This window comes from Melospiza georgiana, chromosome 3 (assembly GCF_028018845.1).
Source record: "Melospiza georgiana isolate bMelGeo1 chromosome 3, bMelGeo1.pri, whole genome shotgun sequence".
NCBI lineage: Eukaryota > Metazoa > Chordata > Aves > Passeriformes > Passerellidae > Melospiza > Melospiza georgiana.
Genome location: NC_080432.1, coordinates 40229681 through 40252871, shown reverse-complemented (window position 1 = coordinate 40252871; position 23191 = coordinate 40229681). Strand labels below are relative to the sequence as shown.

The 23191-nt window shown below is 37.3% G+C and overlaps 1 protein-coding gene across 2 annotated transcripts in view; it reads right to left on the bottom strand.

Annotated features, from left to right (window-relative positions):
* Positions 1 to 981: 981 nt before the first annotated feature.
* Positions 982 to 23191, bottom strand: part of PRKCE (protein kinase C epsilon) — a 287947-nt gene continuing 265737 nt past the window's right edge. Inside the window, exons 14-16 of one of the 2 annotated variants that reach the window (XM_058020061.1) lie at positions 22158 to 22304; positions 14556 to 14585; positions 4115 to 4201 (exon numbers count right to left, since the gene is read on the bottom strand). In XM_058020061.1, coding sequence (XP_057876044.1) covers positions 14571 to 14585; positions 22158 to 22304 — 162 coding nt within the window. In that variant the 3' untranslated portion in view covers positions 4115 to 4201; positions 14556 to 14570. Of the gene's footprint in view, positions 4202 to 14555; positions 14586 to 22157; positions 22305 to 23191 lie in introns of both variants that reach the window. The other variant, XM_058020060.1, reaches the window with a different exon arrangement.

Genomic DNA, 23191 nt, shown 5'->3' with positions numbered 1-23191 from the left:
ATGATATGAATTGATCTGTTTGGAGACCAGTGATGCTTATTGTTCGTGAGATGAAGTTAAGCCTCCTTATGCTTGTAAGGCTGCAACACACAGCCAGAAAATCTAAGTTACATGGTTATTTGACTGGTAAAATCTGTGTGGCAAAGATTATGCCAATACTGTCAACACACAGGAACTGGAATATGCTCATAGGCACCAAACACATTCAGAGACTTTGAGAAGACTCAGCACAACGAAAAAGAATGGAGGTTAATGCAAAGGCTGCAATTTGAACAGAAAACACAACTAAAATATAAATTTTTTTAAAAAGCTAGTTAGTATACCTACTACTTAGGTATACTAACTGGGGATTGTCAACTGGATTTACTGCCAGAGTATGCTGATAGCTGATCTACTGAAGTTAAGAATTTCAGACCATGGAACTGGAAAATATTTAAGGTGCAAACTGAAATACAATCAAATAATAAAATATTTCAGTCAATGTCATACTGACATATTAAGTTAATTAAATAATTTAATAAGCTCTATCACCCTTAACTAAATTTTTGCATACTATTACTCCCTCTATTCAATCCAAAGCAGACTAAAGCAGTGCAATATGTTGTACTGCAAGTGCCCTACTGAAATGAGTTTTAACAACACAGCTAAGCAGAATGCTGGGGTCAGTCAGAACTCACTGAACATGATGTAGCCAGTAAGCAGAAAAAAAAAAAACATATCAACTCACCTGCATACTGTTTTTGAGGTAAGTGTGTATTACCCAAGAAAAATAGTGATCACACACTGTTACCTGTGTTTGTCTTGGAGTGTTTAGTGCTTCACAGGTGAGGCTCTTGTTAGCAAATCCTTCCTTTGCAAATTGTTCACTCCTAAAAGACAAGCTCACAAAATTTTGTACAACACATAGCAGGAAAAATACTCATCCTTCATCTTTCTTTCTTCCTCATTAGGAAATACTCAGGAAAACTTTGGGGAAAAAAATAAGATTTAACATCATTGTATTTATTAGGTTCCAAAACAATACACATTCACATCCTTTTGAATACAGTACATTTGGCACAGTAATAATGTTTACGATGAAATAACACTAATGAGTGGCAAGAGATTCAAATTACATCCATAAGAAAAAAATTCTGTACAAATAAATCCTCACAATAAAAAAAAAAACCCTACCCCCCCAACTGAATACATTTTATATTTAGCCAGAACTATTCTGCACATAATTTAAAAAGAGGTAATTTTTAGGCCTATTTGGAGAGAATTATTTTTCATCCTATGGAGAGAAAAAATTTATTTCCATTTTAAAAGTCTGTTTGGGAGAAAAACCAAGAAACAATGTATTCTTTATAATTATTATTATGAATAATAATTTTGGCATTTTGCACTCATTTTACAAAGAAGGAACAGAAAAGATTCTACAGAACAGGCAGAAATGTAACAGAATGTCCTTTTTTTTAAGAGTTATCTTTAAAAAATGTTCAAGGTAACAGACAGACCTTCTGATGTAAACCCAAGGCAGAGAATCTAACTATTTATATGGAAGAAATATCTGCCCATGCAATAGTTTCTATCTCCTTCACTTTTCTCTTAGCATCCTTCCCAACTCTGCAGGCGCTGAGGCCTCTCAACGTACGGACGTGTGCTAATTATCTTCACGTTAGAGAGGGGAATACAGACTACATAGCTTGTGCACAACAGCTGAATGGGATGCTTTTATTCCTTCAAGAGAAATGCTCAGAGCTCTGTGTAAAGGCCCCTGGTTGGACAAACAGTAGTGCACGATGATCCCATAACTTGCCTTCCTAGCAGTCTACTCACCCATGGAAAAGAACGCCTTAGCATTGTGATCAGTTCTTGCCTGGATGTCAAAAGCTAACTGTGATGAGAAATAAACAGAGCCAGTGGCGAGACACAAATTGATGGGCAGCTCTACAATATATTTCTAAGAGAGAAAGAGATTTAAACATTGAGATGATGCAATCATTAAGATGTTTCTGTGCTGGTACTCAGCTCCAGAAGCTAGTCTTTTCCCAGTACAAAAGATTACTGAAGATAAATTAAATTAAACTAAAGGCTTGATCCTTATTACACTTGTAGGCCAGACAACACATTAATTGATATATCATAATATTTAATATTTTGAAATAATCATAAGAATATATATAATAATTACACCTGAGTTTTAAAAACAAAACAAAATGGAACTGAATGGTGTCATCAGTAACAGGCCATGAGCAGCCAGACGCAAAACTGACACAAACTAACTCATCTGCTTGAGACCGAGATTATCTCTTAAAGCCAATGATTCACACTTTGTCCACCACAATTTGTAACATTCCTTTCTCTTTCCGAGCTCTATCATGTCATAATAGAGTTGAAGAGAACTATAGAAGAGATTTAGTATAGCTTAATATATGTCTACGTCTTTTATAACAAAAACCTCATCTTTCTGACAGTAACTTGAACCAATACACATACAAGAGTATTGCACATGGACATTATTATAATTATTCTTTCATAGACTAACATTTTAATAGTATGCCTGAACATGCAGCAGTTGATACCTCTATATTCAATGAATTCCACAGGCCTTGCAGCAAACACTATATACAAAATCTCACCTGTACAAAAGGCAAAAAAGCTTCTTTAGTGCCACTTTGCCAATCACAAGTATATATATTTTTGTGCAGCTGGAAATCCATGTGCAACAATTAAAATGGATTCCAATGACCGCTCACTCAGTCCAGTAAAATATATAATAAAATTACCTCAGCGATACATGTACACAAAAAAAAAAAAAGAAAACCAAAAAAAAAAAAGATTAAAACCAAAACCAAATCACAGGGTACTCCTGGAAATATAAGTACATAACACTGTTTGCGTATCTACAGGAGGTAACTTCACATTAGCAATATTGTCCACATGAGTTACCATTTCAATTCATACACACAAAAAAAAAATCAATTTACAGCTTTCAATAATGTCAGTTTGTGAATGTTTGATCTTCAGTTTTTTAACACATCTCCACATAATGCACGTGTAGCCTTATTTTGTGTCTTCTAAAAGCAGATTTCTCTTTAGATTTTAAACATAAAACCCAACAAACACAGTAGTACTATGGTTTTGTAAAAGTGTGCAAAAGTAACACACTGCTGAGAAAATAAATATAAATAAGAAATTAGCTACTATGGAAAAGGCAAATTTATAATGTTTATAATTAATTTTTTATGTAAAATTAACTGTAAACATTTGCAAGATTGCCGTCACATTAATGGTTCATTTAAAAGGATATTAAATTTGGTAACATGGATAGTACATCAAATTGTCTGAAAACCAGAAAAATGGCTATATATAGCTGAGTTAAAGTACTGTAGGCTTTTTATTCTTTAGCCCTTTAATATCTATCCATGTAGGATCTGTTTCTTGCTTTTAATATCAGTTATCTTTTTGTCTCTTATTCCTAAGAGCTTCCTGTATATTGTATGAGGAAGTTCACTGAAAGCCTTAAGTGATGTGCTTCTTTTTCTGGACAACTTCATAGTTTGTACCTCTCCACAAAAAATTAGTAAATGAGGATTACACCTCCATGGAGGCAGACTTTGCCTTCCAAAGGGCATCTGAGTACAAATCTCACCATAACCACGACTGCAGAAGAAGCAATTCTCACCTTCTTAGCTTAATTATATATGACGATTACAGAACGTGGTCTGCTAAATTGCTTTTAATAGTATAGCTTCATTTCCTATGGAAAAGATACAATTTTTTCCTCTGGGAATTCCTATTCTTAGGAATAAAAGAAAAGTTGCAAATATATGGCAGTGTGTTACATCCACAATTTCTGATACAAAATTATTTTGCATTGCTTTGTGAGACAGAAATTAAGAGTGCTTTCAGGTCAGAAGATTAAAGGAAAAAAACCAATAAATATATATTTTAACTTGGGATATGGGCTCAGGGTAAAAGAAGTAGTTCTTGATCTACTGAGTCTCAGTAAATTGATGATGTCTTCAGAATCACTTCTTGTAGCATCATTCATCTGTCAGCCTAACGTTGTCTATGGCAGTAGCTCTTCTCCAAAATAAGAGAACCCTTTAAATTCTTCTTGATTGATTTGTTTTATAATTGTCTCATCCACTAGTGTTAATACTGGTTCTTCTCGTGTAAAGTCTTGATCAAAGTTATTTACATCCCTTTTGGTTTTCTGAGAAGAAAAATATAAATAAGGTGAATGGTAAAACAGCACAATAAAATAACACGTGCTCTCCCTCCTCTCCAACCCCCCTGAAAGGCTGAAATTTCTGGAATGATTGAAATAAAAGAGGAGCTACTTCACACAAATAACAACAGACATATGAAAGAAGCTACAGGAGCAAGAAGTATAAATGAGTTTAGGAGAGGCCACAGAAGCAGAACTGTAAATGAGGTCCCAGAGACTCGTGGTCTCTGCCAGGCGAAGGAATAGCAGTATGATGGTAAAGCAGGAAGCTGAAATTAGGACTGGTTTTAAAAAGGCTTTGGCATAGTAGGTGGTATGGCTGTTTCCTCTTGGATTTGAACATAATCATATCTCATTTCAGAGTCACAGAGTGAACTGATTTGATTTCCCCCAAACACAGCCCAGTGTTTCAAGTCTAAGTTAACCATTCCTTTATATTACTACAAGTGATATAGGCTACACCCATGTTTAAAAATCTGAGGTAAAGCTTCCAACAGCTCTCAATCCAAAACCCTTGAGCTCAACATTGGCAACTCAGATTTCGTAATACAGCCATATGTGATTGAGAGCACCATGCAAAATGTGAAATCCTGTCTCCAGAGAAATCCACCTGAGAACTCTATTTCAATGGCATCAGGATTTTTCCCACACAAGTCTAAAGCACCTCACTCCTTCAGCAAAGTTGGGCCAACAAAGTGCAGCTCTGCATGTTCTGGGACAAGACGTATCAAGAGAGACAGAGTTGGGGAGGCTGATTTGCTGTCCTCATGACACCCACAACAGTGACTAACTGTGACCACTTACTTGAAAAAACCACCCTAGGCTACAGCAGAAAATGTTCTTCATGGTCATTCCTTTGAACCTGCAGTGTTCACATTTTCCATGGTGGCAACACATTTCAGGCATGTACAGGTTCAGGGAATTGGAACAAACATTTTTCTTTAGGCTGTCTCTTTTCTCTTTGTGTCATGGAAACTAGTGATTACCTGGGTGATCCTTAATGGAGGCACACTGACACATGGAAAATGAGCTTTGTGCTCCTCCTGCCCATGTCTGAGAGTAAATGATACTGGAAATAGAATAGCTAGTTGACTTGCAAAGTAAAATGATAAATGACAAAGTCATACATCATAAATATGTTAATATATTCAAAATGGGATGTTTTAGATTACCACCTTTCAATGGAGGTAAACTTTTCTATAACAAATATATATATATGTATATGTATATATAAATATGTGTTATTCATCAGCTCTACTGAGACACTAAACAGTTTTCTTTCTCCCAGTTGTAAAATAGTCACATCAACTTTTACCTGTTTATAAGAACTTTATAGATATAGGGAAATAAAGATCTGTGTAAATGCAAGAGACTGTCACTTGTAAACCAAGTATATTCTAAGTGCTGACAAACAAAAATCCACAACCTCTATCTACAGAATTCCATTAAAAAGAAAGGGATATAGACTTAACAAACACACACATATATATCTTGTTTACATTTGAAATATTTACTTGGTACATAAAGACCTGACATGAAATGTAACTCTGAATTGCTTAAGAGGCACGAGGGACATGGCTTTGGACTTTATGAGGTATTTTCCAAAGTAATTTGGGCAAAACCTGCAAAATAAGGATGAAATTCCACCTTAACTTTTAAAAGCGGTACATTGCGACTGCGTCTACATTTTTCTTGTTCTCCATGTCCTAGCATGGTATTTTCACACACTCACACAATTAATTTGCCACGGGAATACTCATTAAAGCAGAAGAAGGTGAGTATTTGCAAAAAGTAGAATTCAAATTTAGAATTGTAGTTATATATAAAAGAAATGTGACTACCCTCACACTTTTATTATCTATCAAGGGCAAATAAACTCTCAAGTAGCTGAAAACAAATAGAATATATATTATTTTCAGGTTTTCATATTGAACATATTTGTGAAAAGTATTATTTCCTTGCTTAAGTTAAAAGGGTAAAATGACAAATTCCTCAAAGCCTATCAGGGGCAATTAATTCCCCATAGCTACTTATTCCAGAAATCAGTAAGAGTTGTGAAGGTGCTGGATGAAACAGAGCACAGAAGAGTACATCTAAAAAAGGGTCCAACATTGGTCATTGGTGTATGTAAATTCTATTGATTAAAATGATTAATTCTATTGACTGTGCTGCCAGTAGGGAATCCCAAACACTTCTGAAAAAACAACTAAAGGTATTTGCTTAGATTTAAAAGCCTACTGTGTCTTAAAATATGACTTCAAGACCAAAGGAGGAAAGAGAAGTTTTTACTTTCTCTGATTTATAAACAATTCCATGTAGTTTTGGCAGCATAGATGTAAATCACCCAATTTATTAACAGGCAAGCAAGGAGCAATCTATGGATATGCTAACAGGTCTCTAACCAACTGATGAAATGAGATTAAACAAATCACAGGGAACAAAAGTGAATGGATTAAGCCAAGGTGGCACTCATAACAAGTGCTTCTTTTCAACAGAAAGATTTATTTGAGAAGCCCTCCTTAGCAACTTGGGCACTTTCTTCCTGAAGCTATGACTATTTTGCAAGGCTCCATGTGCTAAGACAAAACAGGTCTGGCCACATTTCTGCTGCTATTGCTATTTTAATGGACTTGCACTGTGAATGCTCTGTAGGCCAAGAGCATGAACCATGCCACAGTTGCATCACGAGGGCTCAGGATGAAGGTTTGGAGGGCTGTGCCTGTCTCCCAGCAGGGAAGCTGAGAAAAGAAGGAAGATCTGCAAGGTAAGGAGAATCTATGAAAGAAACAAAGGGCAGCTATTATCTGACTTTGAACATTAAAAAATCATGAAGATAAAAGGCAAAATGTTTAGATTGGCTGCTAAATGCATAATTTAAAATGCAGTAATTATATGGGTGGGATTCTGTTTATTTAGCCTGCAGCTCCTAAAACTTTGGGACACATTATTTTAAACTTTTCAGACTTTTTTCCAGGTTAGACTCTTCCATTTCAGATGGCTGAGGAAACTACAGTACTAGGAAAGAAGAACACCCAGAACTACAGCGAAACACACAGAAATTCCATTAGGTTTCAGAGGCTCCTTTCTCTCTCTCTAGACTATCCAAGCCTCTTGTCTTTAGCTACACGAGAGCAGGGGCACAGCAGCTACCCACAAGCTCCCGACAGCAGGTGCCAAACTCCACACTGCACTGGCAATGACCAAAAAAATAAAAAATTCCAATTCTAACTGTCATCAGAAAGATGGCTGCTCCACCAGCAGAAAATCCCTGGTACTGAGAAGGAATAGTGACTACCTCTCGTGCAGGACACGTGCTGGCCACTTATCTTTTGATTTTCCCAGCAGTGTGAATGCTTCAGAGGTCTCCTGTCTGAGCAGGGACTGTGTGACTTAGGAGACATGATCTGATTAGATATAACACTTGAATTAATAAACCCATATGACTACAACCCATCAAGGATGGCAATTTTTAAGTCAAAATCATATTTTGTTCTATTCAAAGAGATAAAGATATCAGAAACTATAAAAGGCTATCTCTTGATAAAACACCATTTAATCAGTTTTTGTAGATGGCCTGTACAATTTTGGAAAAAGGGCTATTGGGTTATTTGAGTCAAAATGCTTTTTTTATTTTCAGATTTCTTCATATAGTTGTTAAAAGATGCTAGTGATAAGCCCACATTAAACAGTGGTTTTCTGAATTGTTTTTGGTTTTACTGTCATTTCAATAAAACATTCAATTTCTACCTGCAGTTACAAACTCAAGCTTACGGAAACCCCACTAAAATCTGGTTATTAAGCTTTCCAGTGTTGAGGATTAACAACCTTGTCTGTCAGTGATTATTAAATGACTTTACATGAATTTCAAAGTGAAAAAAGAAATTTAAGTTGATGTTCTTATCACTGAAAATACATTCAGAAAGTGAAAACTTGCCATTCCTTCCATTGATTACATGAACCAAATGTGAATGATGGGAGCCTTTGGTATTGAAAAGCCACAGAAATCCTTGCAAGAAGTCACCTGACAGAGGGTGTTCCAAACCAGGGAACTCAGCAAAGCTTGGACAACTCATGAGATGTATCATGAGGCCAAGAGGCTCAGTGGACTCTCTTCTGCTTAATAAAGATTAAACTAATTCTCCAGTTTGGAGACATTAAGGAGTCTCTCTCTTTAGTCTTACTTATTTTCATTTAATTTGCAGAAAATCACTGAAGCCCTTTCAAGTCCACTGAAAGCTCAAACAGCTCCTATAACTGTGCTAGCACCGTCCAGCAGCTTCAAAGGCTGCTCAGAGAAGGTAAAAAAAACAGATGGAGGAGGTGGATAGGAAACAACACTGCCACAAAAGACTGGGTTTTGTGTTTTAGTCTGATTGTCCGACAAATTCACAATATACTGTTTAAATATAAACAATATGATATATTAAACAAAAAAAAAAAAATTATATAGAAGGCTGCTGCAGCTTTTGATGTACAGCTCCAGGGGCACAGGGCAGCAGGAATGGGACATGCAGCAAGAGTCACACTTTCTCATATGTATTGGTATCACTTAATTTTATACAGAATTTTGCTTCAGTAAGTAATAAGTGATTCCCATGTTTGACACAGTATCATCAAGAAAAAATTCTTCCATCAGGATGATAAAAGCTCAAACATTTTGTATTTACCTCCTTTCTGTTAAGATTTTCAGATTATATTTATCAAGACAAAGGGAAACTCAGCCATCAAACCAGCTGGTTTGAAGCACAGGGTTATGTGGCTAACCTCACATGTCACCGTCCTCTCTTTCACCTCTCCTTATTATGATAACAAAAACCACAGCACAGGCAGAGATCACTTAGCACCACTGATTGGATCTCTTTTTGTAAAGGTGCAGTAGTTTCTAAATATTTGAGATTAGCTATAATGAGCACTCACTTTTGCCCACAACTCATGCTATTTATAAATAAATGCAGTATGAATATTTTAAAGGAAATGGGCTAAGAAGCACAACACCTCTGGCCTTTCAATTTATCCTCAGGATGCCTCTTCAGAGTATTTGCATGTCCTGAGAATCTGTATCAGTATAAGGAGTATTTCCCAGCTTGTCTGATTTCAGAAGATAAGAAATACATGTTATCAAAATAACACTACAAGTCATTAAATTTTCTCAGCAGGTTAATTGCTCTATTCACACATGGAACAGTGACAACACATTTGCCATGAGCTGTAATATTCTCAACTGAAGCTTATGATGATAAGAAGGCTTTTGAATCCAAGTAGCTTTTTAAGGTATAACAACATTCATTACTTCCAAGCAGAGGGTGAGATTTGATTCTCCTAGACTGTGCTTTCATTAGAGGTAAAGGACACCACATTAAGTGAAAGTAGTGGGAAAGCCCCCCACTCAACAAAGATGTTAATAGACAGGGAAACAGTATTTGAAAAGCATGTCAATCTATGCAGCCCATACTTTAATCTGCTGTGGAAGTACACAGATATTTAATAAACACCAAGCAAATTCACAAAATGATGGATTTTAAAAGGGATCATTTGTGATACACTAAACTGAAACCACATTTATACTGAAATGGCACTCCCTTTCTTAGGAATGTGAAATGGGTCAACTGGGAAGGAGAAATAACCTAAACAATTAGGGGCAAAAACATTTAATGACTCCAGGGCCAGAATGTCAGCCTTTCTATGTCACTTTTACACAGACTTCCTCAAAACCAGAGCCTCCCAAAACCACCCCCACAAAACAAACAGCAAGGCAAACAAAATCAAAGCTCTGCAGGTTCCCTGAAAACCACCCTGTGTTCGTGGTCTGGGCAATGAACCTCTTCCAGCAGTCCTTGTGCATCTCTTGTCCTCCATGGCCCTACTTGGTGTACTCATCACCCTGAGAACACAGCACTAAAGTTATATACAGCAAAATGCTATATATACATAGCAAACCTTTGTTCATAGCCTGATTGCTACACAACAGCTATTTCTGTGCAGAACTTGGATGGAGATAGATTTCACAGGAGGTTTAGGGGAGCTCAGCACCAGCCTTCCATCTGTGCTTAGTCCTTTGCTCTCAAAATCCATTGTGTTCATCTTCTCAGGGCTTGCTTCCACACAGAGCTATTGCTCATTAGCTATGCTGTGGTAGAATAAATTTTTTGAAGTGAAAAGACTGCAGGGAAAGAGTGCCAACTTCTGAATTCCTACACTACATCTTCCCCTTAAGGTAGGTTTCTTTGAGATATTTAACCTTATGAGAAACAATTTCATATTTCTTCTTGGGAAGGGGAGGAAAGAGAGGAAGAGAAAGTAATGGAGCTATCATATGAAAATACCCTACAGTGTGATTCCTATTGCAAACCTTATGATTATTCTGCAGTACAGATTTTATATGTGTGTCTGTCTAATTCACATTATACTGGCAAGCTTCCATTGATATCCTTCAACTGATATCCTCAGCTGCTCTAAGGTCATGATGAGCCACATCACCTTCCCTCTTGCACCCTGGCACACATCCAAGATCAGCCCATTTTCAGTTGTAGAGGTGCAGTTCTCCTGAAACTGCATTCCTACCACTGTCATAGCAGTGTGACAGGAATCAGGGCTGGTGCATCAGTGACAATGTGCTGAACCACCTGCTGGTGAGTCCTCAAACACACGTGTAGAAACCTTTTGGCCTTCCTGATCCCTAGCACCTTGGCACAAAGGACTAACCAGACAATGGAGATTACTGGCAAAGCAGAGGAAAAAGTGAGGCACGTTTTCCTAGAATTTCAGTGGCTTCCAGGAGCCATCTGCAAAATCACTGATAAAGTTATCCAAATATAGATTGACTATGCACTGAGGCACTTGACCAGATAAATTCTGTAAAAGACCAATATACTTATTTACTTTACTTCGCATTCTTTAAGCAATCACAAAGAGAAGGAATAAATTAAGGAGACCCTGATGTTAGTACATTGATGAGTGATGTAATGAAATATTTCAAGACACTCTGTGTATCCTGAATAAATATTGTCTGACTTTATAACATTTTATTTTGCTTACAGTCACCTTTTCTTTACAGAAAAGTACCACATTATGGAAGCCTTCCTGATGATGACATTAAATTATATAGTAGTATCTTGTGATTCTGAGCTCTCCTCTATCAAGGAGCACTGTCATGCATTGTGAGGCTGGATGTAGAAAAAAATTACAGCTTGAAAGGTGTGACGACACATATAGTGGGAGCAAAATTCCAAGACTCAGTTACAGACTAAAATAGTTTGCATTACAGGCCAAAGAGTAGGAATGCCACACAGTTTTTGGCAAGAATACCTACATTTCTGGAAATTTATGCTCTTTGATACTCTAGCTAATTAGTTTGACATGGGGGGTGAATATGACAGGCTTTCATACAGCAAAATGGTATAGCAGGTTTTACCTAAGACAAATGGAGAAAGCTACACAATGATGGTTATTGCTAAGACCACTGAATTGTTAGAGATTATATTTTTAAATGTAATGAATGTTTTTAAGCCTTTACAAAAACAGAGCAAAATAAAGATGTATGTGACTTTAGTAAGCAGCTGAGGATGCTACCTTTGTTTTTATTTTAACTAATGCACATTCAGATCATAGGCTAAGTAAAAGACACTGTAGGACTATGCATGAATGCCTATTACTTATGCCACTCAATACATCTTCTTTTCACCTTTCTTCCAGACCCTGTGACTGCCTTTTTTAGAACACAGCTTTATTCAAAGAGCACAGCATGATATAGCAGAGTTTGTAGTGACATGACTTTAATTCTTGGTTTTGCTACTGATTTGCTTTGAGCTTGAGTAATTTTCTCTTCATCATTTATCTAGTTTTCTTCCAATCTTTGGTCTCCTAGGTGGGCTGTGATCCCTCTATCACTGTCAAAAATCTCCTGACTGTCTTTCACTTGTGGCTTTTTGCACAGTGGGAATCCCATCTTACTGGGAATTTGAGCTGTTAATGCAGACATGACAGAAAAAACCCCTCATTCTCCCTTTCTTCTTGTTCTAGTCAAATATAATCACAATCTTCCAAAGAGTCATGGGCAGTCATGGTCTTCAAATCCTTCTTTTCCGTACTCCAGAGTTCAGCCAAGAGAGCTGCTGTTCTCTAGGTCCTTCACAAAAGTGATTATGGCATGCAAGGAACAAGATCTGTGCTTAAGGTTTTTAGCAAGTGTTTATACTGAGTGTTCCTCTCATCCCTTGGGATTTAAGCACGTGACCCCTGGAGCATGCTGTTGAGAGGACCAGGAACAAAATCCCTAATGCCAGCACAGCAGCCCAACAAGAGGAAAGCAGCAGCTAATGAAGCGCTAGGACTCCTCACCATGTAGAGGTGTCTTCCCTGTCCTGCTACTGTAGATAAATAGCTACACACCAGCTGCTTCACTCCTCCCTCTGCCTAGCAGTGCACGTGTCAAAGGAGTGAAGTTCTGCACTAGTATGCTGAGCTGGGAACACACACACTGACACATTTTTGCTGCCCATTTTGGGTGAACACCCTAGCAAGACCTAGTGCTTGCATTAGCATAGTGCACTGCTAGTACAGAAAGTTCTGCACGAGAAATAAACCCAAAGCCAAAGCTCTTTTTATATTCAATGTTTACTGGACTCCAGCTGGGATGGGATTAGTCAGAAAAGGCTAGATTTCAATGAGTCTTGACTTTTTTTTTTTTTATAAATTCCACCTTCTGATAAAGAGCCAGATGCTACTGCTTCTTAATCAGCTGGTGTTTTTCCACTGATTTTTACTGACATCAGGATTAGGCCCAACCCAGGAATATTATATATTATCTACATTAATATAAAATGAAATATTTCTGTGTGAATTCTTGAGAATATACATAAGAATGCAAGTGAACATAACAAGATTATTTCACTTAATGTTTTAAATAACTTCATGAAAATTGCACTGGAGATTAAAGCAGTCAGAAAGTGAAACAGAATTTGTGTTTTTCTGGGGAAGCCCAAAAGGAAAGCAGGTATGCTCTGGTTGCTTATCACTCTATCCTAAAGGGCACCACTTAACAATGTACACTTAACAGATGGTTATATGGACTTAATTGTCCAGTATGAAAATATTTTAGTGCTATAAAACCAGGACTTAGCAAAACCAAACAAATACTGATGGATCCCCAGTACAGAATCAAAAGAAGCATAATAAAAATTGTTTAACTTATAAATATTTGTAACTTGCTGTGTTGGGAAGTAGCTTTCGAACTTCTGTAATTCTAGTGTTATGGTAATCACATCTACAAACAATTGCTGGAGGCACTGACACTGAAGATAATTTAAAAAAAACCCCAAAATCAGACTAACTGAATGGGAAATTCTGGGAAAAGAAAACCTTGTACATAAAATAAAAAAAAACAAAAACAAAAACAAAAAAAAACCAAACAACAAACCCAACACTGAAAGCCCTTAAAAATACCAGTTCACTTCAGATTTCTCTAAGCTGCAGATAGGCTCCTCAAAAGCTATATACTTATATCTTGGGGAAACTTAGAGGTTGTACAAAGTGCCAAAGTAGTTGAAGCTTTGAAGACCAAGGTCTTTTCCTTTGTTGAGGAAAGAGGCAGCAGTGTTCCAGGCTCCTCTGTCCTGCCCAGCCACTGGACTGACTGGTCTGAGTTACACTGCAGGCATGACTACGGTAATATTTGTTGCTCACAGCTGCCTGCAGCAAGCTCAGCTGAGATCTTGAATTTCATTGCCTGAAAACAACCAATGCTTCTCAACCAGCAGCCACCTGGCTTACACTCAAACCCAGTAGCAGAAAAGTGTAACTTCTAGGAACCATCTGAAATTCAATATTCTGATTCATGACATTCTGTGACAGGGGCAGCATGCAGAAAAATTGTAGGAGGTCCACCATGATGACTGTCAGTAATAAAAAGCCTGTCTCAAAAATCCACATCCATTTTTCTTTAGTTTTTTTTAAGGATGTATGCTAACCATTTTGACAGTGTACCCCATTTGTAATAATTTTTTTTGTATATCGATATTAATCCACGTGGTATCACTCTCAGAAGAAAGCCCATGGTTTTCCTATGCCTGAAATGTCTGCAGCAAGTGGGAAATACATCATGTTCAATGTGTAATAATGGTACATGAGGGTCTAAGGTCTGAAGATCACTCCCCAGTGCCTAAGCAGTAACACTTCATGCAAAGGCATGCAGTATAGCCCCTTGCGTGCCCATCTGCTAAATGCTCATTGCCATGCACTGATGACTGAATGGAAATATATCATGAAACTGAAGGGACACCTCAAGGTTATTAGGCCTAAAAGTGGACCTACCTTGACATTTTCCCCATATTGAAGGCCTTACCTTAAAGAGGGACATTCACACTGAAGCAAACTTGAAAAGAGAGAACATTTATACAAAAAGAAATTTACTTGGCCTGTAATTTCCTATGTTCCTTCTGGTGCTATTGAATGATACTGCATTTTACAGGATTTCTTCCCCACAGCGTAAAGGCAAAGTCATAATTCTGCATGGATGATGATACAATCTATCGTCACAAAAAAGTAGAGGTGTGCCAAAGAACCCCCACCAAAACAGTATCATGACTTCCCAACACTAGGTTAAAAATCCCTCATTAAAAAGTAAAAAAATCTTTGCCTGCAATCACTCATGTATGAAAATGAATCTGCAAATATAGAACTTATGTTTCAGGCTAACACATTGTAAAGTTTTCTCCAGAAACGTGGTCCCTCTTTAAGGATTCCAGCCATATTTCACAGTAAGCAGATGGTTGCTGCAGCAATTTGAACACACACCTCTCTAATTGAAGACATTTTTGGGGGCCATTCAGTGCAGCACCCACCCAGAGGCAGGTTTGCCTGTTTGCCTGTGCAAACAGCCCAGCTGACACTCCAGAGGTGCTGATTTGTATTTGCTACTTATTACCCAGCTTCCAAACACTGTGGGCATCCAGCTTCTCATTCAGTCACAGGCAAAGGACTGCCAAAATTTTGCCAGTTTTTCACTCATTCAGGGGAGGGGGAAAAGAAAATTCACAGTGCTCAGTGACTCCAGTTGAAACCCATGATAATTGGCTATGACTAAAATTTCGTATTTGGGAATGACTTTATTTCAAACCTTTGCTGCAGTGCAGAACTGAAAGAGGACACATTGCTGGCATCCTTAAGTCAAGACTTAACCAGGGAGTTCAGGTTCTCAAAGGAAACTGCATACAGACAATGTGGCTCAGACAGTGATAACTAAGGGGGGAGGGACTTCCATAATGGTTTATCATTATCTTAGAGTTACTGGAGCTGAGAAAGGTGCAATTTGAGGCTGAGAGGAAATCTGCTAACACTGAGGTCTGGTATAGCATAAGAACACTCTTCCAAGGGAAGTCCTAAACATCCAGTCAATTTAAAAGCAGGCTGATCTTTAGCACTTTTTTTTTTTACATTCCTCAGTCATATTTTTTCACTGGCCCTCAACTTTGCTTGTAATTACCACAGAGGGGAAATTGAAGTGAGAAAAGATTAGATGATGCAGCCTGGACCACATAATGATTTTCTAGAAAATCTGGTGGAGGAACTTATATATCTTGCAATTCTTGGGTCTCTGGTTGTAGCTGCTAGATCAGCTCTCTACCCTAAGTCAGAACTGAAGAAGGAACATACAATGATTCAGAACATATTCTCAGTACCAATAGAAATTGAAGAGGCTGCAAAATGAAGGAAGGCATATTAGATGAACAGGCCAGCAGCAGCTGTTGCTCCATAGTGCAAGATACAATTCTGCAATAGGCTATCCCATTCATTTTGTCTTTAATGCTCTTGAGGAAAGTGAGCTTTTAAAATGAAAAACCAAAAAATTATGAGTGCATTGAGAAAATTAAAATAATGCATTGTTCTGTGAAAGCTGCATGTTGACAGTGAATCATTGTAATATGATTTTGTTAACTTCATCTCCATAAAGCCACACTATGAATGGATTGCCACAGGCACTGATAAAGCCATTAGTGATGAAACTTTGGCTTAATTGCTAGAAAGAAATACATGTGGCAAACATCTGTTTTACCAGGCCTTGTATTACCCTCTCACTGAGAGTTCTTCAGCTTTTTCATGTTGAGGACATCTTAGACAGTGTCTCAAATTTTCCCAATACTAACATTGACAACAGGGTAGATGAAAGAGGCAGGTCTGTCTGTTGGCACGCACATTTGCAAGGGTTGACAGTGAAAACTCAGTCTGAAAGGACAGGAGTGTCCATGTAGGTCTAATTCTACAGAAATCAAAAAGAAACCCCTCAGAGGGCTGGAGCACATCTCCTGTGAGGAAGGGCAAAGAGAGCTGGGGCTATTAAGCCTGGAGAAGTGCAGATCCCAGGGAGACCCTATATTGCGGACTTTCAATACTCAAAGAGGGCTTGAAAAAAAGAAGAGGGCCTGTTGCCATAGGACAGGGGGTAATGGTTTTAAACTGAAAGAGGGTAATTTAAACTAGTTATAATAAAGAAATTGCTTACAATGTGGACAGTGAAACACTGAACAGGTTGCTCAGATTGGTGAGAGATGCTCCATTTCTGGAAACATTCAAGGACATGGCTCTGAGCACCTGATAGGGTTGATTAGGCTTGCTGCAGAGGGGTTGGACTAGATGATCTCTAAAGGTCCCTTACAATCCACACTATTCTATGATTCTATTAAATTGATGCTTACTGACTTCAGCCAAATGAGTAACAAATTTTAGGCAGTGATTTTCCTTCGTCACTGGCAAGAGGTACTGTGATACTGCAACTCTTTTTGCCACTTGTGCACTTGTTTCTGCGCTTTTTTCTGGCTGATTTTGCTGACATGTCAGCAGGCCACAGGTTTACTCTGGAGAACTTTCAGCAGGCCAGCTGTGCTCTGAGAAATGGCACAAAGAATTTATTGCACGGAACTGTAACAATACAAAGTTAATCAATACATTAAAGCAGAAGCAGTAATCTGTTTCAATTACTGTTTTTAATGCATAGTTTGTATTTGGTACGGAGAGACAGAACCATCCCATCATGCCACAAAGCAGGATCTACCTCACTTACCAGCACATCCATAACTTATGTAAGAAATTGATCTACTGCACCATTGTTTTAATTTTTAAGATGGCAAATGCAGTTTGAAAGTGGAAATAAGCAACTCAACCAAGCCAGGAATAGAGCCATGGAAACAAAGAAAGATGGGGAGCAGAGAATCACTGAATGCTATCAAGGTCTTTGTGGTTCTTGAGCAATAAATTATGTTGCAAACCATGGCCTGGCCTTATGGCTACTGATCATGGAAATTTCATATTCCAAAAGGAATAAAATTCTAGGAAGAATACATTTTAAAAAAAAATCTCAACAGAGGATTAAAATGCCTCAAAGGATTTCTGTCTCACAACAGTTGCTCTGGAGAAAGGGTATCTGTCTAAAATGGTACTTATTGCATATGCAGTTACATTTTCACAACTGCATTCAGGGATGAATAATACTATTCAGAAATGTTCAAGACATGCTGTGAAACTGCAAGAATTAGGATTTAAAAACAGTAAAAATGATCTTAAAAGACACTGCAAAGTCACTGGAGCTTAGATGTAACCAGCATCTGCTGTCTAGCTGCTCAACAGTTTGCTTGATTTCTAATGTACATTCTCCAGAGCTATGATTTTTTGTACACTAGCTTAACATTTAGAATAGCTCTACATGGAACTATATTTATTTATTTGTATACACACACATATGTACAATAATTTTACTGCTGAAAAGCCTCATGATCCTAGATTTATGAGAGGAAGAGTTGGCAGATAACATGCATCACAGGATTGAGTCCCAGCGCATTTTAACCCCTCTGTATTCTCTATTCCAAGTCATTAACTGCAGAAGCAAACATCCTTCCCAGCAGGTTTCAGAACCACCAAATCTGCTTCCACTGTCTCTACCCAGTGGACAGCCTAGGGTGGCACTTCTGTCACTGTTTAGCAATCTAAACCTCAGCTATTTGTATGAGTTCTCTGTTCAGGGCACTCATGCAAGATTTCAAAAAAACATAGGCAGGTTTTCAAAATCCTTTTGGTAATTTCCACTCTAATGCTGGACGCAGGAAGAAAATTCAGCTTCCAAAGCATCATTAGAATAATCAAATAATGTACAAACTAGAAAGACATTAATGGTATATTTCTGGTATAATAAGGAACATAATTACATCCATCCACTGTGTGAATGAGATTTAAAAAAAACAAACGAACAACAAAAACCTTTAAAAGTTTGATGCAGTTGTTTTTTTTTTTCCCAAGCTCAGTTGAAAAACTCATACTTAAGGCTGGCAGAGCTGAAGTGACACACCTGAACCATGGAGAAGCACAGCCTGACAATACCATGTAATATAGCTCCTCAGAAAATTTATTATGGCAGAGAAATGTTGGAAGGTAAGAGAAAAGCAAATCAGCTGTGCTAATCAGGGAACTCGTGTGTTTTGAGAAGAGTGAGGCAGAACAGAAGCAAGAATTTTTCCACAATACCACCTCCATGACCTCCCTTGGCAGATCATTCCACTGTCTGATGGGACCTCAGTGTTTGGCCATTTTCCCTAATGACTTTACTGGTTTAGTTTCACCACTTTACATTGCCTGTAGCTCATTTGAACACATCGTATTGTTTCATTTTGAAAGTGTTTATGATATAATCATAAATATTCCCCCCTTAGTCATCTTACTGGTTGGTCAGAAAATAGAAGACTACCTGTGTAAGTATATGCATTCTTGTATGTGCATGCAAAACTCAATTTCAATTTCAGACAGCTACATATGCATTGTACACTTTTTTCCTCAACACATATTTACACTCACACATCACATGCAAGAGTGTCTATTTTCTGACTAGTAATCTGGCCTCTCTTTTCATAGATCTTTTCACAGAACTAGGCCCTCCTCAACACAAGATTAAAATATTTTTTTAATCCTCTCTTAATATTACAAATCGCTTTTAAATAATCAAGAGTCCTTTATTAATACTAAAAGATGTTAAAAACCATAAAACATTCCAAACACAGGCATTAGTTATGGTTTTTTCATAGTTATTCCACTGCTATGGAACAGTTACATTTGTTACAGTTACAGTTACAATCTGAATCAATGAATTTCAATGCTACACCCACAACTGAATTTAGAGAAGAACTCTCTGTGAAGATTTTAAAATAGATCATATTTCATTAGTGTTCACCTTCTTTCCTCTTCTCACAATTTCTCAAAGTGAGTGCAATCCAGACTACCTTGGCAAGTACACAAAACTACCTTTATAGCACTTGAAATTTACTGCCCTCAATTTCTTTGCCATTTCTGAAGTTGAATAATTAATAATTATATTTCATTTGTGTGATCTTTCTCTCCAGCCCAGATCTATATCGCATCTAACTTTCCAAGTAATACATGATTCAGTTTTAAGAGGACAAAGAAAAATTTCAAGTATGACCTTGCACAAAGATTGCTATACAACAATAAAATCCAAACAACTGTAAAATTTATACAACTTGGCACAAAATAGCTGATGGATCATAAACATGGGTCATAAATATATAAGGTATGCTCAAAGTTATCAGTAAAAGCTGATAGAACCCAGTCACTGGGGAAGATAGCTCAGAGAGTGCAGACTGAGAACATGAAAATAATAAGAGATGCCTGTTACATAGAGTACATATTATCTGAATTCACCACTATAAAAAAAAAAAAAAAGAGCTCAGAAAAAAAATTCAAGCATACAGAGCTACTAGACTGCAGGAATCAAATCTGGTAGAATAAAGAAAGTTGGTAGACAGATTATAGAAAGAATTAGTATGAAATCCAACATTAGAGAAGTAGCCTGAAGAAAAATGACCAGAAGTGTAAATAGGGATGTATAAAATCACCCTAACAATTATTAAGGAGCAAAGAACTGTCCTAGAATTATACAAATTTCAGACTACTCTGAAATAATCTGCAATCACTACTGAAACAGAACAATTCAATTAAAATACCATGAAGAAAGTAGAAAAGAGGAACAAAACATCAGGAATTAACAAAATAGGATTGGCTTTACAATATAATAATAATGAAATAATTACCAGAAAGAGAAAGAACGCCCACTGAGAAAGCAGAAGGCATTTATATCAGCAATAAATAAAATCACCTGATATTGAAATACCTCCTGACTTTTAAGGACTGCCACAGTGGGAGTAGTTACAAAAATAATAAAAGCCTCATAAAAATACCTATTGTCAAAGGGACTGTGCATCTTGATCATGAAAGGAAAACAGCCAATAAACAGACTAGATGAAAGGAAACTGGAAATTAGATGCAGGCATAAAGTGAAAATAATTCTGCAATAGTTCATCATGACTTAAAAACAAAATTCTGATGAATATTGAGCAAAGCAACAAAAATTATGGTGAGATGAGAGGCCAAATTCTTGTGAAAACAAGAAAAGAGCTACACAAATGCAACTCAGCTCAACACAGACTTTGCCCAAGTGCAGATATCTCAGAGCTGTGGAACCTGAGTGGAAAACAGCCACAGTACTAAATAGGCTTCAGATAGGTACCAAAGGAGTTAATTTTGGGGTTTACACTTCCTGCAGCAGAGCAGAGGCTTGTATATCAGCTCAGGCAGCAGCTGCAAGCCTGCCACACCTCCAGAGAGGAGCTGGGCAGCAGGGTGAGGACTGGCTGCACCCCCAGGAGTGGGGCTGGCTCAGGCCAGCTCTCCCTGCAGGTAGGGCACTGTAAGGTTTCCATCCTCCAATACACTGGGAAAACCTTCCTCATGTGACAACACTGTACCTTACTATTACTCCTAGAAAAGGGTTCATAAGGGCTTTCACTCATAGTTGTCAATCCCTTTGGGCCTTTTCTGCACAGCTACAGAGAGATTTCCCCAAGAGTGGGCCCAGAGGAGCTGCCTCAGGCTCCTGCTCTGGACGATCAGTCCTGCTTTCCCCATCTACACAAGGAACTTGGGGAAAGGCATCTCATTGGACTCAAGTAAAGGCATTATATGTAATATACAGCAATTCTTCAAAAACAGAAGGGACTTTTTCACCTCCGAATTTAATTCAGGATTTGGACTTGATTCCTAAGGTTTTTATTTTGCTCATTTGTTTTGCCTTTTGGGTGTTTTAATACCTTTGTAAACTATCTAAAGAAAGAAACAAACAAGAACTTTGACCATATTCACAGGCAAATCAAGCATTGTAATTAGGAACTTGTGAAATCAAAAGATGCAAATCACTCTCAGAGGATTTATCACAAAGCTAGCCTCTTGCAGTGTGTAAGCACAGAATAACCACATGCATTGTGACATTTGGTTAATTGTGTTTTCATCCAGAGAAACACCAGAATAAAATATTTTTGCATGTCTTTCATACTTTCTGCAGGTATGGCTGTTTTTTACAGATTTTTGTTACTTTAAAATAGAAATACTTGGTTACTATCCAGGAAAATGTTAATATATAAACGTATCTAATAATAATGTGTGTTTCTTCCCCCCAAGAAGCTGTTTTTTCAAGTTTCTTCACTTAAAATGTTATTCCTTATAAATTCTTGTCTGTGTTTTACTACAAAATCCAGCGGCCATCAGCAATGCAGAACTGTAAAGAGTTCACACAGAAAGATAGAGAGTATACGTCAACTGAAATCATCTTTTCTGGCTATGGCATCTTTGAGAACACAGAATGTAATTAAAAATGTTTTTTGAACTCTCTTATGGTTTATGTGGATGAACATGAACATTTTTCTGTGCATTACATTTATTCCTGACACTTACCTTCACAGAAAAAATGACAAAGTAATCTTCTCAGTGCCATTTTTATGTTACTGTTTCAGCCCTCAAAACACTGCATTGGGTAATCTCATTTCTCAGAAAAGCCAACAAGTAGAACTGCCAAACCAAGTTTTCTCTGAATATTATACAAACTGTTACTTACAATGCGAGGTTTGAAGGGTGGTTTGATTTTCCTTTGTTCTAGAAGAACCCAGTCAATTTCCTTGAAAAATGGATGCTGCTTGATCGCATCTTCCCCGTTTTGTGACGCCACACAGCCAAGTCGCTTGTTGGGATTCTTTGTCATGAACTACAGGGTGGAGAGGGAAAGGAGGGAAATGTTAAAATATGAATGGCAATACCTGGAAATCATTTGCTGCTCAATTACACACTGTAATTCTTAAATTCTTAATTTTTTAGAGACAGTTCCCTTTCAGAAGGTCATTTATTCTGGCACTCCGTATTTCAGAGGTTTTGGGCAAACCATAAGATTCAGAGACTCCAAACTGTAAATTTACTGCAAGAAACCCATTCAGTTTATTGTTGAGACCTCTTAATTTCATCTGACTGGGAGTGTTAAAGGACTAGATACTCGTTCAGCTTATCTACTTTCAGCTTTAGCCAAAAATACTAAAGGAAAGAAAGATGATCTTAAATCCTCCAGAGACAGAGAGAGTGATCAGTACCTGCAGAAAGCTTCCCTTGAGAATGGGAAATTATGTCATGTCCTCCATGACATAACTTGCACATTATCTTTCATTTTTAGTACACGATTAGTGTCAGCGACTGAAACTAACTGGTCTCCTCCAGTGTGGTAATTTATAAACTTCTCACATTTAAACTGTTACTATTCCTGTCAGAAAAAAGCTGTACAAGTGGTGTAAGACATTGATATCAACTGATGGAAGCTCATAATACTTTACCTGATTTTTCTCTGTTATTTTTCCTTCTTTTATTAGCAATTGCTCTACTAATTTCCTAATCTTTGTGGACACAGAATCCTTGCAATTCAAGTAGCAACGAATGCTGTTCTTATAATCACAAACACATTATAGAATTAGCTCAATAGCTTTGCTATAACTTTATATTCAGCTATTATATAACATCTTTAAATTTAGAAAAATTGGACAAAGTAAACAAAATGTAATAATTGTTCAGTGGCTTTTCAACCTATGTATCACATTATACTATACTTCT